Here is a 17,329-nt window from a genome sequence, read left to right as displayed (position 1 = left end):
CTTGCAAAGACCACTCTCCTTTTTCAGGAAATCATGGCTGCCCTCTTCCATTCTGAGTGGTAGCTCTTTATTTCTGATGTTTAACAGGATATGTTTAAGACAGTAACTGTCAATGAAATATTTGTGTTGTTTTTCTGAGATTACAAAACTGGAAAACCATCTGGTGCTAAAGGAAGAAGAATGCAAGAGGCTCACAGGAGAAAACGAGAAGCTTCAAGGAGATTTGGGTAGCTTGACATGCAAGGTACAAGTGTGATTGTATAGCAGAAACTCTACATGTTAACCCGACACAATGGAAAGCTGACATTTTCAGGACATTTGTTTAAATTGTATGTTTTTCCCTCTCTTCCAACCTATCTTATGTTAATTGTCTTCTTAGACTTGTGAACTCTTTGTCAGATCTCACAAAGTAAGCAGAGTCAGGCCAGGTCAGTACCTGGATGGGAAACCTCTAAACAACAGATAGCTGGGTTCGATATACTTTGATAGAAAAGCAAGCTAAACTCGGTGTGTGTAGAAATTTAGCATATGAGCCAAGTCCTGCTTACTTTATTCACATGGTTAGTCCCTCTAAAGTCAGTGGGATTATCTGCATGAGCAGGACAAATAGGATATAGCTGTAGAATGCTCATTAGGGCCAGTGGGAGCAACACATACAAATGCAGGGCCTATGGAGATGAGAATGTATTGTTTCGTGGAAACCTTCTTTTGCTGTTTTAGATATTACACAGCAGCTAATCGCTTGATGATTTTATTTTGAAAGGTAACATCATATGAGGAAATTATTGAATGTGCTGACCAAAGGCTTGAGATAGCAAGTTCCCAGATATCATAGTAGGTTGACTGAACTAATTACTTGAGTTCTTTTATTTTGCAGAGAAGTGTGTGTGTGTGTGTGTGTGTGTGTGTGTGTGTGTGTGTGTGTGTGTGTGTGTGTGTGTGTGTGTGTGTGTGTGAGAGAGAGAGAGAGAGAGAGAGATTTTCTCTTGCTTCCCTTATTCAGGGAGACAATGAATAAATGATGCTCCTTGATATGACAGTATTTTTATATATTATAATTACTGAAATGTGCTAGATCCTGTACAACATAAAAAATGAGAACAAAGATCAGTTGTTTTGTACAGTACATATCACCAAAACTAAAAGGGTAGGCCTCCATCCTCTGCTGCAGTCATGAAGTAAACAGTGAATCTTTGGAAGGGGATTGCAAACGTGGTCTTATCTTGGTAAAGATGTGTCATGGAGCATTCACCCAATGTACATTAGAGCAGCCTAAGGGTTGGGTCCCACTTACACTAGCTGCAGTGGACCAATTTACAATTTATTGGCTTACATCTGTCCCAAAGAGTTGATATGACATCTGCAGATTGTCAGAGTGCAGGGGAGCCGCCTCTGTTGGCTTTGGCCATGCTCCCTACAGTGGCAATGGGAGAGGGACATAGGAGCTGTTACTGCTGACTTACATTAAGCATCCCATTAAAATGGGAGCCTTTCCCAGGCCTGGCTATGCCTAATTTAGGGCCAACTTGCACCATTCCAGTTGAGAGCTGGGATAAGAGCTTTGCAATATATACAGCTTGGGGCTTGTATATTATTTATAACACTGTTTGGTATCAATCTTCTCCCCAAAACCAACAAACAGAAACAAACCCACCAACACCAAATGGAAGTTGGAAATTTTTTTAAGTGTGGCTATTTGGAGTGCTTCAACCATTGTGGTACACTTCCTAATGTACTTGAAAGAGTCATGATCAGTTCCATCTTTCTCTTTAACAACGACAATAAAATTATCTAGATCACTTGATCTTTCAACAGCTATCTTCTGTTTCTATTTCTTCTGTGTCTGACAAGTACATCGAAAGTGGTCAAGCTGACAGGACATTTATTTCTCAACTTTTTTATTTGTTTGATCTTCAAACAGTTATCACTATTCTTTAGACAGAATAAAAATCTAGATGTTTTTGAGAAAATGTTGTTGCAGTATAACAGCAACAATTCCTTTCTGGAAACTAAAACTCTTAAGGCTGTGATTCTCAAAGGAACACAAGGCAGTTAGTTGCCTGAAATCTTAATGAATTTTATGGGAGCTCAAAGTTTAAACCTCTTAAAGTGCTTTTGAAAATCCCAGCCTAAATGCCTAATCATAACACCATTGAAGTCAATGGGAGATTTGCCATTGGATTTCACTAGGAGCAGGCATGGACTCCTAGGGCCCACTCCTCTGAGGTGCTGAGTGCTCCCTACTCCCATTGATTTTCAGATGACATCATATCCTGTAACAAATTTATTTTACTGTTACAAGACAGGAAATGACATGGTAACAATGACAAGGCCCAATCCTGCACTATGCACAGTACTTATTACCATGAGTAGTACAAAGTACATCAGCAGGTCTGCTAAGGGTAGTAAACACCAAGCTCTGTAAATAAGGTTCTCAAGACTGGTCACTGAAGCTTTGATTCAGGGCAGCACTTCAGCACATGCTTTTGATGTTAAACATGTGCTGGACTGCTGCCCTGAACCAGGGCCTGAGTTTGTAAAAGCATGTAGTTGTTTAAATATATAAGAGATAATAAGGTTATGTAATTCAAACCTATTTCCAAAGGCTAAGATATATCCCATATAGATTGCATGGGACTAGTGGTGTCAGTTATATCACAGAAATATGTATTATGGACTATCTTTATCAATCCAGTAAGTGTCAGAGGATTTCATAGGGGGGAAAAAATTAAAAACGCAAGTTAAAACTTATATTTCTACTGAAGTCTCCCATTGTCTGGCAAGTAGGGACATTCAGTATCTATTTCTGGGCCTACTACAATTTTAGAACATGCTTTATTTTCCTGTTATTGTTTTCTAATTTGAGAAATCCAACACAAGACGGGGAAGACTAAAAAGCCTCTATCAAACACTTGACTCAAAGGCTTATTGACTATAACCAACGTTTTCAAAAGTGGCCTCAGATTTTGAATGCCCAACCTGAGATGCCTTGGACCTGGTTTTCAGAGATGCTAAAGATCTGCAAATCCCATTGACTTCAATTAGAATTGTGGGATCTCATGACTTTGAAAATTAGGTATCTCAATTTTGGAATCCAAAAATTTTGGCAACAAAAACAAAAGGCCAATTTTGAAAACTTTGACTTAATAGTATAGTAATACATGTAGTGAAGTAATAAATAGTAAAATGTGTGTTCTGTAAAGTATATGCTTTATTGGGAAAATCCCATTGTAAGATTTTCCAATAAGACCTATTATTAGTTATAATGATTATATACAATAGTCATTTACCTTTTAGAAAAGTCCTATAGAAATATAATAGGGCTGAAACTGACAGGATTCCATAGACATTATATGGCTCTATAGAATTACTCTAGAAAACTATAGAATTTAATAGAGAATTATATCGCTGCTATTGAATTGTATGGGTTGATCAGATATGTATTTATTATTATTATTTAGAGACCCCAACTGAGATTTGGGACCCATTGTGATAGGCACTGTGTATTTCTACTGATAATAAGACACAGTCTTAACCCCAAGTACCTTACACCTAGATCTTCAATGGTCCGGGGTCACCTAACTCCCATTGAAATCAGTGAGAGTTAGATGCCTAAATGCCTTTGAGGAACTGGGCCTTACATTCTAAATAAATAAGACAGAAAAAGGGTGAGAGGAGAAATTGAGGCACAGAGAGATAAAGTGACTTGCCCAAGTTCACACAACAGGTCAGTAGAACCCAGGTGTCCTGATTCCTGGTCCAGTACCCTGTCTCGTAGATTTCCTAGCCTGGTTAAAAATTCTATAGACGTTATAATTCTCTCTCAAATTCTGTAGGCCTTCTCTATAAAAGCTATATTTAATTAATAAAATGCATCTAATTACAAAATCAAGGTGCATGTATAAAGATGTGTAAGAAAAAACAGTTTATACAATTTTTAAAGGAAGAGATTTTCCCCAAAAACAACTTAAATATTAACTCACCAACTCCTCACATATGCACTTCCACCCCCACTCAGGCAGGCAATGTGTCTTAAAGGTCAACATACTGTGGTTCTCTGGGTTCACCAGAGGCAAGAATCTTCCTGAGTTGAGTGATGTTCAGTGAGAACAACCTGTTAACAGTTCCAGATATTTCATTCTAAGAACTGATATCTGGAGTGCCTCATCTAATTTCATCTATTGAATTCTAGCGTAAGTCTGCCCTTATCAAAAGACTTTTCCCCCAGCCTAAGAGGAGGAGCCACTAAACCCAGGGTTCAACTTATCGCGGGGGACAACAAATGATTAAGCAGGGACAGAAGTGAGGGTCATAGGTTCAAAATCAGGGATTTGGAGGGGGACACCAAGAAGAGAACCCCGGACAGTGTCCACTGCTCCTCAAAGATGGCTAGGGAGCCAGCATACGCTGCCCAGAGGAACTCTGCCTGGATGCGTGAAACAAGGGAGGAATAGAAGTAGGCCCCACCGTGGCAGAGTACCTTCCCATCCAACATCCTCCTCCTGGTATCATAGATGGCCATTTTGGCCAGTGCCAGGAAGAGGTTGATGAGGAGGTCTCGTGACTTCATGGGGCCACGGACAGGGTGTGCATATATGAAAAGGTGTGGGGAAAAGTGCAGCCAGAACCTCAAAAGGAGGCTCTGGAGGAGCTGGAAAAGGGGCTGCAACCTGGCGCACTGCAGATAAATGTGCGCCAGGGTCTCCCTCACGCTGCAAAATGGACAGGCATCAGGGATGGGAGTGAACTGCGCCAGGTACACGCCCATGCTGATGGCTCCATGAAGGAGCTGCCAGAGCTGATATCCCTGGCAGGCCCGTGGGACTCATCTGATTTCAGCTCCTGCTACCAAACACAAGAGGAGAAGAAGTCTCTAGGTAACTCGGGCCCAAACCTCCCAAGACTTTAGGCCTTGGTTCAGAAAAGCACTTGAACATGTTCTCATATTTAACCGTATGAGTAGTCCTGCTGAAATCAATGGGTCTATTCAGGTGTTTGAAATTAAGCACGTTTAAGTGTTTTGCTGCATCAGAACCTTATACACCAAAGTTACCACTTTGAACTGAATCCAGAAGTGAATAGGAAACCAGTGTTGTTCCTGGAATATTGATGACTAACCCTGCTCAATAGCCAAGTAATCCAGCCTTGAAGTCTCAATGATATGAATAGCCATAGCAAGGTCCAGATCTAACAGTAATAACTGCAGGTACAAAGCACTTTTGGCCACCAAAGGCACCTGAGATTCTAGGAGCAGTTGGGGACCCAAAAGCACCCCCGGTTGTGAACCTCTTGGACAAAAGGTGGGACACCTCTTCAACAGTGATCGCAGGAATCACCCCAGCTGTACCCCCAAGAATTTTCTCTATCCCACAAGCATTACCTCCATCATGTTTGGATTGATCTTCAGCTTGTTCTCATTCAAGTGCCAATCTCAGCCAGGCACTGGGAACACAAATACAGCACATCATTCCGAGTTGAAAGAAAAATTAGGCAGACATAAAATGTAGTGTTACACTGATGACACTGCTGCCCAAATTGCCTTCTATACACCCTTCAACCCACCCACCCCTATTCACCCAGTGGCTTCACATACAGTACATGGAGAAGAGACAGTTTGAGAGTCTTAATTTCTGTACTGCACCTAACAAAAATATTTATACTGAAAAATAAGGATATATATGTGTACAGTATCTATCCAATATATATATCCTTATTTTATATATAAAATTATATATAAAAACAGTTACATTGTCTCTTGTTGACAGTTTAGAGAAAAGAAACAAGCATCTGGAAGACTTAATAAAGAAGTTCAAAATGAAAGCAAGAAAGCTGAGGTAAACATCATATAGTTCAAATGCCGGAACAACAGGTTTTAAAAAAAAATCAATCCTTTTTATAATAGATACTATGAACTGAGGGCGCTTTTTGCAGGAAAAAAAATTATGCAACTGAACACTGTCATGGTCAGCCCCTTCTAGCTGAAAATAACTCTTTTTAATACAAAGTAGCATTGCCAATTTTGGTTGTATGTATTCATGGAGGTTTCATCAAGTGACATAATAATCTTTAATTAAAGATTAATCTTTAATTCCTGGAGACTCCAGAACAAACCTGTGGGGTTGGTAATCCAATACAAAGATGTTTGTCCATATCTCTTGGATAAACAATCAGATCTTCTGTAGGTGTCTTGACAGGGAATTCCCAATGCTCCTTTGATTCACAGAAATAGTATCAGAGAGGAGTTGTATCATATAATCAAGTTGTGATAATAGTGACTACTGCTACTGATTGGCTTATTACACCTGTGAACTGAGCACACAGCTAGTCTATGCTAAAACATCCTACTATTAGTGTTTCCTGTCAATGTCCCCTTACCTGCTTGCTTGTTTAACACACTTGTTATCTTTTCTTTTAGACTGTGAGGTCTTTGTTACAGGGTCTGTCATTTACTGTTTATACAGTGCCTAGCACAATGGGGCCCCAGCCTAATTGAGACCTTCAAGTGCTACAACACTATAAATAACAACAATCAACCTTTCCCTGGGGCTATACAGGGGCTATCCCAGCTCTTCTCAAACACGCCTTCCAACCCCCATAAGTTAGAATACACCTCTAGCAATTTTAGTAGCAGCACCATACAGTTTAGGGTCCATTTATAAATTGATACGGGGCAGCGGTCAGTTAATTCAGTTAGAAAAGAATTTTCCTCTTTGTTGTCCAAAAGATGTTAGGATATCATTCCAGGTTCTAGCACACCAAACAGGAAACCTCCTATGTCACAGAAACAACCTATCTTTGTAATTTCCACAGGCAAAGATGTTGGCCGGCTTTTCCAAAAGCCATGTCTGAGGTAAGTCAAAGAATGTTGCCAACGATTGTTTGTAATCAAAAGTGACTTATTTTCAGAAAAGTTGGCAAAATATATCTGTTTGGATATTATCTGCTGAGAGATACTTGCCCCAATAACCAGGATTTAGAGCAGGGGTTCTCAAACTGGGGGTTGGGAACCCTCGGGGTTCATGAGGTTATTACATGGGGAGTCGCGAACCGTCAACCCCCACCCCAAACCCTGCTTTGCATCCAGCATTTATAATGGTGTTAAATATATAAAAAAGTGTTTTTAATTTATAAGGGGGATCGCACTCAAAGGCTTGCTATGTGAAAGGGGTCACCAGTACAAAAGTTTGAGAGCCACTGATTCAGAGGGTCTTATCCAGTTTCAGATTAGACTTTATTGTAAATCAATGCATAAGAGCATTTCAATACATTAAGAATGAGAAGTTAAAAAAAAACCTAGAGAAATCTTCAGACTGTGATTTATGTTTTTTCCTATAATTTACAGGGTCAAGACGTTCAAAAATCAAATGGAAACAATGTAGATACTAAAGAACAGAAGACGAAATATTCTCTCTGTCACTGTCAGAGCAGCAAATTGCATGTGTTCGAGTGATGTCTTACCATGGACAAAACAGTATTCATTTTACACCTTTCCTTTGTATATAAATAACTGAATTAACAATGGGAGAAAACTGAAAGTTTGAGGGCAGCTTTTGGATGCAGTGGATTCATTCCTGAGTGCTTTGCATACTGGACTGGGGAAGGCTTTTCCCAGTTTCAAACTCAATATATATCTTGCATTTTGATTAATAGTAAAAAATTCCTACCAGTTTGACGTTGGAGAGCCTGGTAGTTGACAAGCCTGGGATTATTTATGTGGAGAAGCCAATGCAGGTATCTCATTCTATGCCTAGCCTATCTGTGGTGGGGGATTTAAAAATAAACTCCAACTTTAAACTGGGAGCATATGAAACACTGCAGGTTATACAAAGGAGTCTGCATGGAATAATGTAATAAGCAGCTGCAGGTTTAAGGCTCAATTATGCAGTGCCTTCTGGAGGAAATTAATAATTGTCTTCAGAGCAGGGTTTGGATACTGTGCAATAAGACCTGGGGCCATGCACTGAACTATTAATAGAAAACAAAATGTCGAATAGCTGCTTGTTAAGTAAGCACCATCCATCCTGAGCACTGAATGAAGCAAAAAATAGTATGTGGTCATGTAGTTAAATACTGTATCATAATGAATGTGTGCAAGAAGAACAAATTAAGGTTGAATTTTTAACTTTTGAGTAGTTGACTTTGCAACCTTATTAGTGTTCTTTTAACGTAGTTTGTTTAATTAAACAATTCACTCATCATTATAATATTAAGAAAGTTTAATTCTCAACAATATTCAGAGAAACTAGGAATTGTTTTGAAATATATTACTAAATAGAAAATTTGGCATCTCTGGTTCTTACTAGTTTGCAGAAAATCAGGCCTCATAGTTTTGCTAGATGGTTGGCTGTTTGAAATTACAGCACTTTTATATGCAAAAGTACTGTAACTCATATGGGCCCTGACTCAATTCTCACAAAAGTCAACACCCATCTTTCCATTGACTTCAAAGGACATTGAATCAGGCTTATAGGCCCCAGTTGAAAAGTACATAGGCACCTGCTTAACTGTGATAAGATGTAAGCATATTACGCATTTATTCCTGGCAAGTGCGCAACACATGCACACACAACTCGTATTGATCCCATGGTTTAAGAAACAAAACACCAAATACCACAAGTTTCACAACAGAATCATGAGAGTTAGCAACACTGAACAAAGCCCTAATCTGAGCTTCTGGAGATGTCAGGTCCTGGTGAATGACACACCATGGAAAGACCCAGTGCCTGACATGTCCATTTCATCTATCAGTATCCTGCCCCAAAGAGATGCCTGGTGACACCATGGGACATGGACAGTGGCATAGCCAGGTCCTAAGTGCAGGGGGAGCAAACCTAAAAAAGGAGCCCCCCATACCTCCTCCTCTGGCCACGCCCCCCTTGGCTCCTCCTCTGGCCGGCCAAGACCCCCCCCCTTGGCTCCTGCAGCCACGCTGCGCCCCTCCCTTGGAGGGGCTCGGTCCGGGGGGAGGGGGCCGGGGCCGGGCTGGCAGCGAGGGCTAACTGGGGCTGGCAGCTCCCCGCAGCGGAGCAGCAGGCACAGCCTTCGGGGAGGCCGGAGGGCTCCTCATGGCAGAGATGGGGGGAAAGCCGCAGCCTCCGGCCGCGTTCCAGGAACTAGGACCGCCGCCCTGGGGCCGGAGCCGTTGGGGCCGGGGGTGTTTGGCCGGCGCCGCTCGGCCAGGGCCGAAACCGGGGCCGGCGCCCTGGGGCCGGAGCCACCAGGGGTGCTCAGCCGGCGCCGCTGGGGCCGAGCCGGGACGGAGCTGCCAGGGCCGGGAGCGGGCCGACGCGCTCGGCCGGCGCCGTGAAGGCTGGGAGCGGGCCGGCGCCGCGGGGCCCGGTCCGAGCCGAAGCCGCTGGGGCCGGAGCCGCTGGGGCCGAGCCAGGCCAGAGCCGCCAGGGCCAGGACCAGGCCGGCGCCCCGGGGCCGAGCCGAGCCAAGCCAGGGCCTCTGGGGCCAGCCGGAGCCGCTTGGCCGGGACCAGTGGGAGCCGCTCGGCCTGGGCTGGACTGGGCCGCATTGCGTCGCGTCTCGTCTTGTCTCCCCGGAGCCCTCCTTCTTGCGTCTCCCCTCAGCTTACCTGCTGCTGCCACCGGCCTGCCCCCTGCTTGCTTTTAGACTTCCCGCGAACGTGTGATTCACGGGAAGCAGGGGAGGGGGAGGAGCAGGGGGCAGAGCGTTCAGGGGAGGGGAGGAGGGGGAAGTGAGCCAGGGAAGGGGTGGACAGCTGCGGGGCCCTTTTAGGTGCTGCTTTTCAAAAATGTGTTGAGGGGAAGCAGCTGCTTCCCTTGCACCCCACTAGCTACACTAGTGGACATGGACCATCTTGGATGGAGAAGCCAGTGCCTGGGAGTGGATGGTGGGGGGGTTCACACTGTCCTGCCTTGATTTAACCCAGGGGTTCTCAAGCTGGGGGTCGGGACCCCTCAGGGGGTCACCAGCTTATTACCTGGGGGTTGTGAGCTGTCAGCTTCCACCTCAAACCCCGCATTGCTTCCAGCATTTATAATGGTGTTAAATATATAAAAAAGTATTTTTTATTTATTGGGGGAGTCACACTCAGAGGCTTGCTATTTGAAAGGGGTCACCAGTACAAAAGTTTGAGAACCACTGATTTAACCCCAATGAAGGGTGAGCCCCCAGCCAGCAGCATGAGAGTCTTGGTGAGTTACGACATGGGTGTTGGGGTGGGGTTAGTTCTCTCCCCTCCCACACATGCAAAAAAAATAGGGCTGGCATTAATAAATGCAGGAGGTGCTGCGTTTGGAACAGAACTGTGGGTTATCTCACTTTATTAAAATGGACAAAACGTAGTCATGGCACAAAGCTACTGGGGACAGTGACAGACAACAGCTAACATGGCCCCCGCTCTCCCCGTAGCCAGGTTGGCTGCACCTCACAGCTGCCTGCATTGGGACAACCAACCTAGCCCCCGTCTGGCGCAGAGTCCCCCTGCTCCTTCGCATAAGCGCGGGGGGAAAGGAGCGCCTGCCATAGACTTGACAGAAGAACAAGTTCGCACATGCGCAACGTGAACCTTACGGAGCACCTTGCTTGTGCGCACTAGGGGCCTGGAAAATGAGACCGTTCGTCCGGCACATGTGCGTTTGAGGTTCTGGGCATGCGCCCTAAAGGCCAGAAAAAAGCGTACGTGTTGTTTAAATCACGTGATCCCCTCCCTCTTCCCCGGCGGAGCCACGTCCTCTGCGGTTCGGGGGCGGGGTCGGAGAGCGTGCGTGGCGTAGCGTAGCGTGAGGGCGCCAGGTTCCCGGATGGAAGCGATGGTGATCGCCATTTGGGCAAGAGCAGCAGCCGCGGAGGGCGCTAGGTAGCTGCTACTATGAGATCCCCGACCCAGCTGCTGCTGCTCGTGCTGTTGGCCTTTCCCGCCGCTCTGTTGCTCGGTGGAGTTCGTGGCGGCCCCGGTGAGGACGCGCGCGCTCGTGTTCGGGGAGACGTTGATATTTGAAATTCGAACGGGAAACGTTAACCGCTTCCTGGAGCGGGCGAGCGCGTGAGGGGCTGGGCCTGGGCTTCCCCGGGTGGGTGGAGAGACCAGGTTCCTGGTCACAGAGTGTCGGGCGGGGGGTTGGCCCGGGATCCCCCTGTGCAGTTTGGAGGCGGCCAGGTCCTGCCTTCCTGGTGCCTGGCACTGCTGGACGTGCCGGCGGCAAAGGCAAGCGCCTTCCCCCGCGCTCAACTGGGGCGAGCCGGGGGGCGCGGGGAGGTTGAGCTGCTCGCTGTCCGCGAGGCTGACGTGTCACTGATCTCCCCACTCCGGCTACCGGCCCTCGCACGCGGCTACCCCTGATCAAACGGCCCCGGGTCCGTGGCTTCTTCCCGGACACGTGCCGCGCTCCCCGGTGCCTCCTGGACGCCGGACTAGCCCGCGCCGGTACTCGGGGGTAGCTGGTGTCTCTGGCGGCCGAGTGGTTTTCCCTCGATCGGTCACACCACAGCGCGGCCAGCCTCGGGGGCAGGGACTGTCCTATTGGCCTGACACGTCGGGCCACAGTTTGTACTGCTGCAGTGAGCGGTAACTTTCTAGCGGGCACCTTCGCTGGGGCGGGGGGGAAGCATCATTTCAAGGCAGCCAGTAAGGGCTGTGTGACTACGCAGAGCGGCTGCTAAATTACAGCAGGGAGTGCTTGAAATGGCCGTAAGGATCGCTTTTCTGGACTTGCTATATAAATTGATGAGTGCCTACTTTAAAACTGCAAGAAAATGCTTTGGCAGCCAGTCTTCTTTTCTTCCCTGCCCCGACGTGTCCTTCAAATAATAAAACAAACACTCACGTCTGTTTACACTGTAATTGTATCTGATTTATGCCTTGAAAATTGCTGATAATAAGTTGAAAGAGGGTTGAAGGGTAATGCTGTACTTGCATGCTCTTCTGCCTGGGTACTGCATCAGATGTCATGTGTTCCTCTTCCCACAAAAAAAGCAGCTCTCTTTCTACTATTGCCACATCATCATTCCTTCTGAAATCCATTGAAGGGATCGCAGATTAGTGTGTTGTTTAGGAAGCACGTTTATGTAGTGAGATATAAAATAACATAGCAGGCACTGGCTATAGTTAAGGTTATGTCATGACTTTAATTATAAATCCAGTATTCACAAACTCTTAACTCTTTGAAACCTTGTAGGGCTGAAATTATTTCAATTAGTTGTGGCTAAGCAGTAAACTTGAAAAGTTTCTGAAAGTCTTTCTACAAATTGCTAAACATAAAATTTGAGTTCTACAGATGTGCTAATCCTCTGAGGATTTGGGCCTAGATCCACAAAAGGATTTAGTAATTGTGATGCTAAACCTTGTGACACCTAATTTTTAGGCAGCTAGAAAATCATAGGAATTATACTTCAATCTAAGAAGCCTGAATTAGGCGCCTAGGCTCCTATATAAAGAGTGGGGAGAATTAGGCCTGGGCTACACTGAGGGGGAGAGGGGGTTTTGAACTAAGATAGGCAACTTCAGCTATGCTATTCGTGTAGCTGAAGTCGAAGTATCTTAGTTCGACTAACCTGGCCGTCCTCACGGCAGCAAGTCGACGGCCGCAGCTCTCCATCGACTCAGCTTACTCCTGCTGAGGTGGAGTACAGGTGTCGATTCGAGGGTCGATTTATTGTGTCTAGGCAAGACACGATAAATCAATCCCTGATGCATCGAACACTACCCGCTGAGCATAGATGTACCCATAGACTGCAATCCCCTAAACCTGCAGGATAGGCAGGGAGCTGCCTAAACTAACCAATGAGAGATGCCAACTGGAGGGGTATAATAAGCAATCTGAATGAGACTGTTTTAGTGCCACACTAAATCCAGATTTTTCTCTGGTCCAGGAGAATTGCTCCTGGCCTGTTTGGGTGTAAGTGCCCTGCAAAGCTGCTGTTTTGCTTACAAGTTCCTTAAACTTGATAACTTTGGATTTTTCCTCTATTTTTGGGGTAGAGTGAGGAAGGGAAAGCAGGCGAATTAATTTTGTTTCTGTAACAGTGAAAGGTCACTATGAACTTGAAATCTCTTAATCTAAAATGAGTTGAATTGCTCCAGGTACTGTATCTACCCTTGACCTCCCTGACAAATTTTTTGGATTTACAGTCCCATTCTACTATATTTTAAAACCATATCTTTCCTACTTAGTTGTAGGTAGGTTGATGCCTCCAGGCCTCGCTCAGGTTTTGGGTCCACAGGGGAAATAGTAAAACAGATTGCACATGAAATGCTGTCAAATGCATGAAGTAAATGGAGATTTTCTTTCTTTTCTTTTCAGTTAAGGTAATTTTAGGTGTAACAATAACAGGTAAATTAATTCAGACAAATGGAGTTAAGTTGACTGTCTTTCAGATCACAGTGCTTAGAACAGTGGGGGGGTCTTATACATAGGTTGAGTTATTCATATGTATGTTTGTAGAGTTGGACCTCTGAATGCTTGTCAGGAAATTAAAGTTCACTTTATTATAAAAGGTGTGGCTATGTTGTGCAAAGGTATTCATGTTCTTAAACATGATAACTCTTAATGTTTGATGAAACCATGCCATTCAATAGAAAACGTAATATGATCAAGTTAATGAGACCCTTAATTTTCTTGTTGTTGAGCATTTAAATAGTTGATTGTGCACACCTGCAGTTCTGTTTCTGGTGGGGCGCTCTGCATGAGCCATATGATTGGGGACTAAATTTGTAGTCTTCAAACTTCGTCAGTATGTGCCTACATATTTTAAATGTGTGTCAGAACTCACTTTTACAAATGAGGATTTGAGCTAATGTCATAGGTGCTCATATCATGAATGTGATAAAACGCCTAACTACTTTGAATTAAAGTGCAATTGATCCAAACCAATTATTGATGTGAATGCTGATATTTGTGGTAGGGGGAGAATTTCAGAGCAGGTGTGGAAAAATAGCACAAGATGACTTTAGTTATAAATCCACTATAGCATTCTGATCATTTTGACCTGCTAAAGTGAACTTCCTTCGGTCCTTGAATTGTATCCTTTGCTATAATTTGATATATACTATATGATATTAGCAAGGCCATTGCCGTAGTATTTATCGAGTTCCCCCCGGCTCCCCAAAAATCCCAGATTTTGAAGAAGCTAGTATCTGGATTTTACTCCCCCCCCACCCCCCCCAAATTTTGATGATGGGGGGGGGGAGGGGACCCAGGAATCTCACCGAGGAAGCGGATGGGGTCAGGAGGGCGCTCTCTGGCAGGGAAAGTGGACAGGGCTCTGAGCAGACAGTCTCCGGTCCCTGCTCATCTCATTCCCCCAACGTGCATGCGCAGCAGCCACCAGCTGACAGTTACCCTCCTCTGCCCAGGCATGCTGCGGAGGCTGACGGGGATTCTGTGAGGAAATGAATAGGTCTGCACTGAAGGGCCAGGTCAGTTGGGTTCTCTTCCCAGTAGGCGAAGTAGACGGGACTCTGTATCCTGGAGAATGAGATGGGCAGGAGCCAGGTCCCAGTAGCTGAGAAAGCCCACACAGAACTCCCCTTACCCCTGCTGGAGAGTGTCAGTACTCATGGGGTGCAGCCTTCCACTCCCCTCCTGACCTCAGCCCTTCAGTGCATTCCCATTCACTTCCTTTGTACAGGGGGGAAGCAAGAGGGGCAGGGAGCCAGGCTCCAGCACCCAAGACCACCCAACCAGTACGTCATGAGTACCCTGGCTCCCATGAGCACTGAACACACCACCTCCCATCTCCTGCCTGCTGCCTTTTGTTTCCATATCTTACGAATTTTCACCTTTTTAATTTTTGAATAAACACTCATATGTTCTTAGGAAATTTAAGAAAAAATTAAAACTGAAAATGAGAAGGGCTTAGATCAAGGGTTGGCAACCTACAGCACGCATTTTTGCTGATTTTTGATGGCACGCAGCTCAGCCCACTGCTGCTCTGGGGTTCCGGCTGCTGCCCTGTTGCCAGCCGGGGTCCCGGCCACCGGCCCCACTCAGCGCTTGCTGCTGGCCTGGGGACCCCCAAGGAACCCCAGGCTGGCAGCGGGCTGAGCAGGCCGGCGGCTGAGACCCCGGCTGGCAGGAGCCGGTGGCAGGAACCCCAGAGTGGCGGCGGGCGGAACAGGGTTGGTGGCCGGGACCCCAGACTGGCAGCAGGCTGAGCCGCTCAGCCTGCTGCCGGTCTGGGGTTCCGGCCACCAGCTCCTGCCAGCCGGGATCCCGGCCGCCGGCCTCCCTTAGCCTGCTACCAGCCTGGGGTTCTGCTCACCCAGGCCGGCAGGAGGCTGAGCGGGGCCAGCGTCTGGAACCCAAGACCGGCAGCAGGCTGAATGCTGAGTGCAGACTGGCAGAGGGCTGAGTGGGGCTGGTGGCTGGAACCCCAGGCAAGGATCACACTAAATTGATAAGATCTGCATTTTAATTTGATTTAATTTTTTTTATTTTAAATGAAACTTCTTAAATATTTTAAAAACCTTATTTACTTTAAATACAACAATAGTTTATTTGTATAATATAGACATAGGCCTTGTCTACACTACGAGAGTAGTTCGATTTTACTTGCATCGAATTTTTGTAATCGATATTGCAAAGTCGAACGTGTGTGTCCACACTAAGGACAGTAATTCGACTTTGTGCGTCCACACTAACGGTGATAGCGTCGACATTCGAAGCGGTGCACTGTGGTCAGCTATCCCACAGTTCCCGCAGTCCCCTCTGCCCATTGGAATTCTGGGTGTAGCCGGCAATGCCTTCTGGGTAACAAAATGAGTCGAGGGTGCTTTTGGGAAACTGTCGTCATCCGTCCATCACTCCCGCCCTCCCTCCCTGAAAGCGCCGGCGGGAAAACAGTTCGCGCGCTTTTCCAGTCATTGACAGCGCGGACGCCACTGTACTCCGAGCATGGAGCCCGCTGCGACCATCGCTGCAGTTGTGGCCGCTCTCAACGTCTCGCAGCTTATCATAAAGGTTTCCCTGAGGCAGATGCAGAAAAGTCAGGCAAGGAGGCTACGGCACCGCGGTGATGTCCTGAAGTCTGAGAGTAGCACAGACCTGTCAGAAAGCAGGCGACCCAGCGCCGAGGACATCACAGTGGCAATGGGTCATGTTGATGCCGTGGAACGGCGATTCTGGGCACGGGAAACAAGCACTGAGTGGTGGGACCGCATAGTGCTGCAGGTCTGGGATGAATCCCAGTGGCTGCGAAACTTTCGCATGCGGAAGGGAACTTTCCTGGAACTTTGTGAGTTGCTGTCCCCTGCCCTGAAGCGCAGTGACACCCGGTTGCGAGCTGCACTGAGTGTACAGAAGCGAGTGGCCATAGCCCTGTGGAAGCTTGCAACGCCAGACAGCTACCGGTCAGTCGCGAACCAGTTTGGGGTGGGCAAATCTACCGTGGGGGTTGTTGTGATGCAAGTAGCGAAGGCAATCGTTGATGTACTGCTGCCAAAGGTAGTGACCCTGGGAAACGTGGAGGCGATCATAGATGGCTTCGCAGCGATGGGATTCCCAAACTGCGGTGGGGCCATAGATGGAACTCACATCCCTATCCTGGCACCGGACCACCAGGCCACCCAGTACATTAACCGAAAGGGATACTTTTCCATGGTGCTGCAAGCACTGGTGGACCACAGGGGACGTTTTACCAACATCTACGTGGGATGGCCGGGCAAGGTTCATGACGCTCGTGTTTTCAGGAACTCTGGTCTGTTTAGACGGCTGCAACAAGGTATTTACTTCCCGGACCACAAAATAACTGTTGGGGATGTGGAGATGCCTATAGTCATCCTCGGGGACCCAGCCTACCCGCTAATGCCCTGGCTCATGAAGCCCTATACTGGCGCCCTGGACACTGAAAAAGAACTCTTCAACTACCGGCTGAGCAAGTGCAGAATGGTGGTGGAGTGTGCTTTTGGCCGTCTCAAGGGGAGATGGAGAAGCTTACTGACTCGCTGTGATCTCAGCGAAACCAATATCCCCATTGTTATAGCAGCTTGCTGTGTGCTCCACAATCTCTGTGAGAGCAAGGGGGAGACCTTTATGGCGGGGTGGGAGGTTGAGGAAAATAGCCTGGCTGGTGATTACTCACAGCCAGACAGCCGGGCGATTAGAAGAGACCAGCGGGAAGCGCTGTGCATCCGGGAGGCTTTGAAAGCAAAGTTCCTGAGTGAGCAGGGTAACCTGTGATTTTATAGTTTGTGTACTGAGAAGCTAAACCTGCCCCCGTTTCTTTACCCAGGTAATGTTGACTATCCTATCCAGTTACATACCCCCTTCACCCCCCCTCCAACACACGTGTCGAAATAAAAATAGTTCTACTTTGTTAAAGCACACCGTTTTCTTTAATACTGTTTTAGCGGGAATTTTTT

General features: G+C 46.4%; 2 protein-coding genes across 4 annotated transcripts in view; both read left to right on the top strand.

Annotated features, from left to right (window-relative positions):
- Nucleotides 1-8,279, top strand: part of CAGE1 (cancer antigen 1) — a 30,509-nt gene extending 22,230 nt beyond the window's left edge. The window contains exons 12-16 of the mRNA XM_065584935.1: nt 140-244; nt 764-834; nt 5,766-5,834; nt 6,811-6,850; nt 7,343-8,279. Coding sequence (XP_065441007.1) covers nt 140-244; nt 764-834; nt 5,766-5,834; nt 6,811-6,850; nt 7,343-7,450 — 393 coding nt within the window. The 3' untranslated portion in view covers nt 7,451-8,279. The remainder of the gene's footprint in view (nt 1-139; nt 245-763; nt 835-5,765; nt 5,835-6,810; nt 6,851-7,342) is intronic.
- A 2,434-nt stretch (nt 8,280-10,713) lies between these two features.
- The window catches only part of SSR1 (signal sequence receptor subunit 1), a 29,893-nt gene continuing 23,277 nt past the window's right edge, over nt 10,714-17,329 (top strand). For 2 of the 3 annotated variants that reach the window (XM_008165358.4, XM_005305969.5), the window contains exon 1: nt 10,714-10,925. In XM_008165358.4, coding sequence (XP_008163580.1) covers nt 10,841-10,925 — 85 coding nt within the window. In that variant the 5' untranslated portion in view covers nt 10,714-10,840. The remainder of the gene's footprint in view (nt 10,926-17,329) is intronic. The other variant, XM_065584933.1, reaches the window with a different exon arrangement.

The sequence above is a fragment of the Chrysemys picta genome, chromosome 2 (assembly GCF_011386835.1).
Source record: "Chrysemys picta bellii isolate R12L10 chromosome 2, ASM1138683v2, whole genome shotgun sequence".
Lineage (NCBI taxonomy): Eukaryota > Metazoa > Chordata > Testudines > Emydidae > Chrysemys > Chrysemys picta.
The sequence above is the reverse complement of the archived record's forward strand: the minus strand, read 5'-3'. Positions and strand labels throughout refer to the sequence as shown.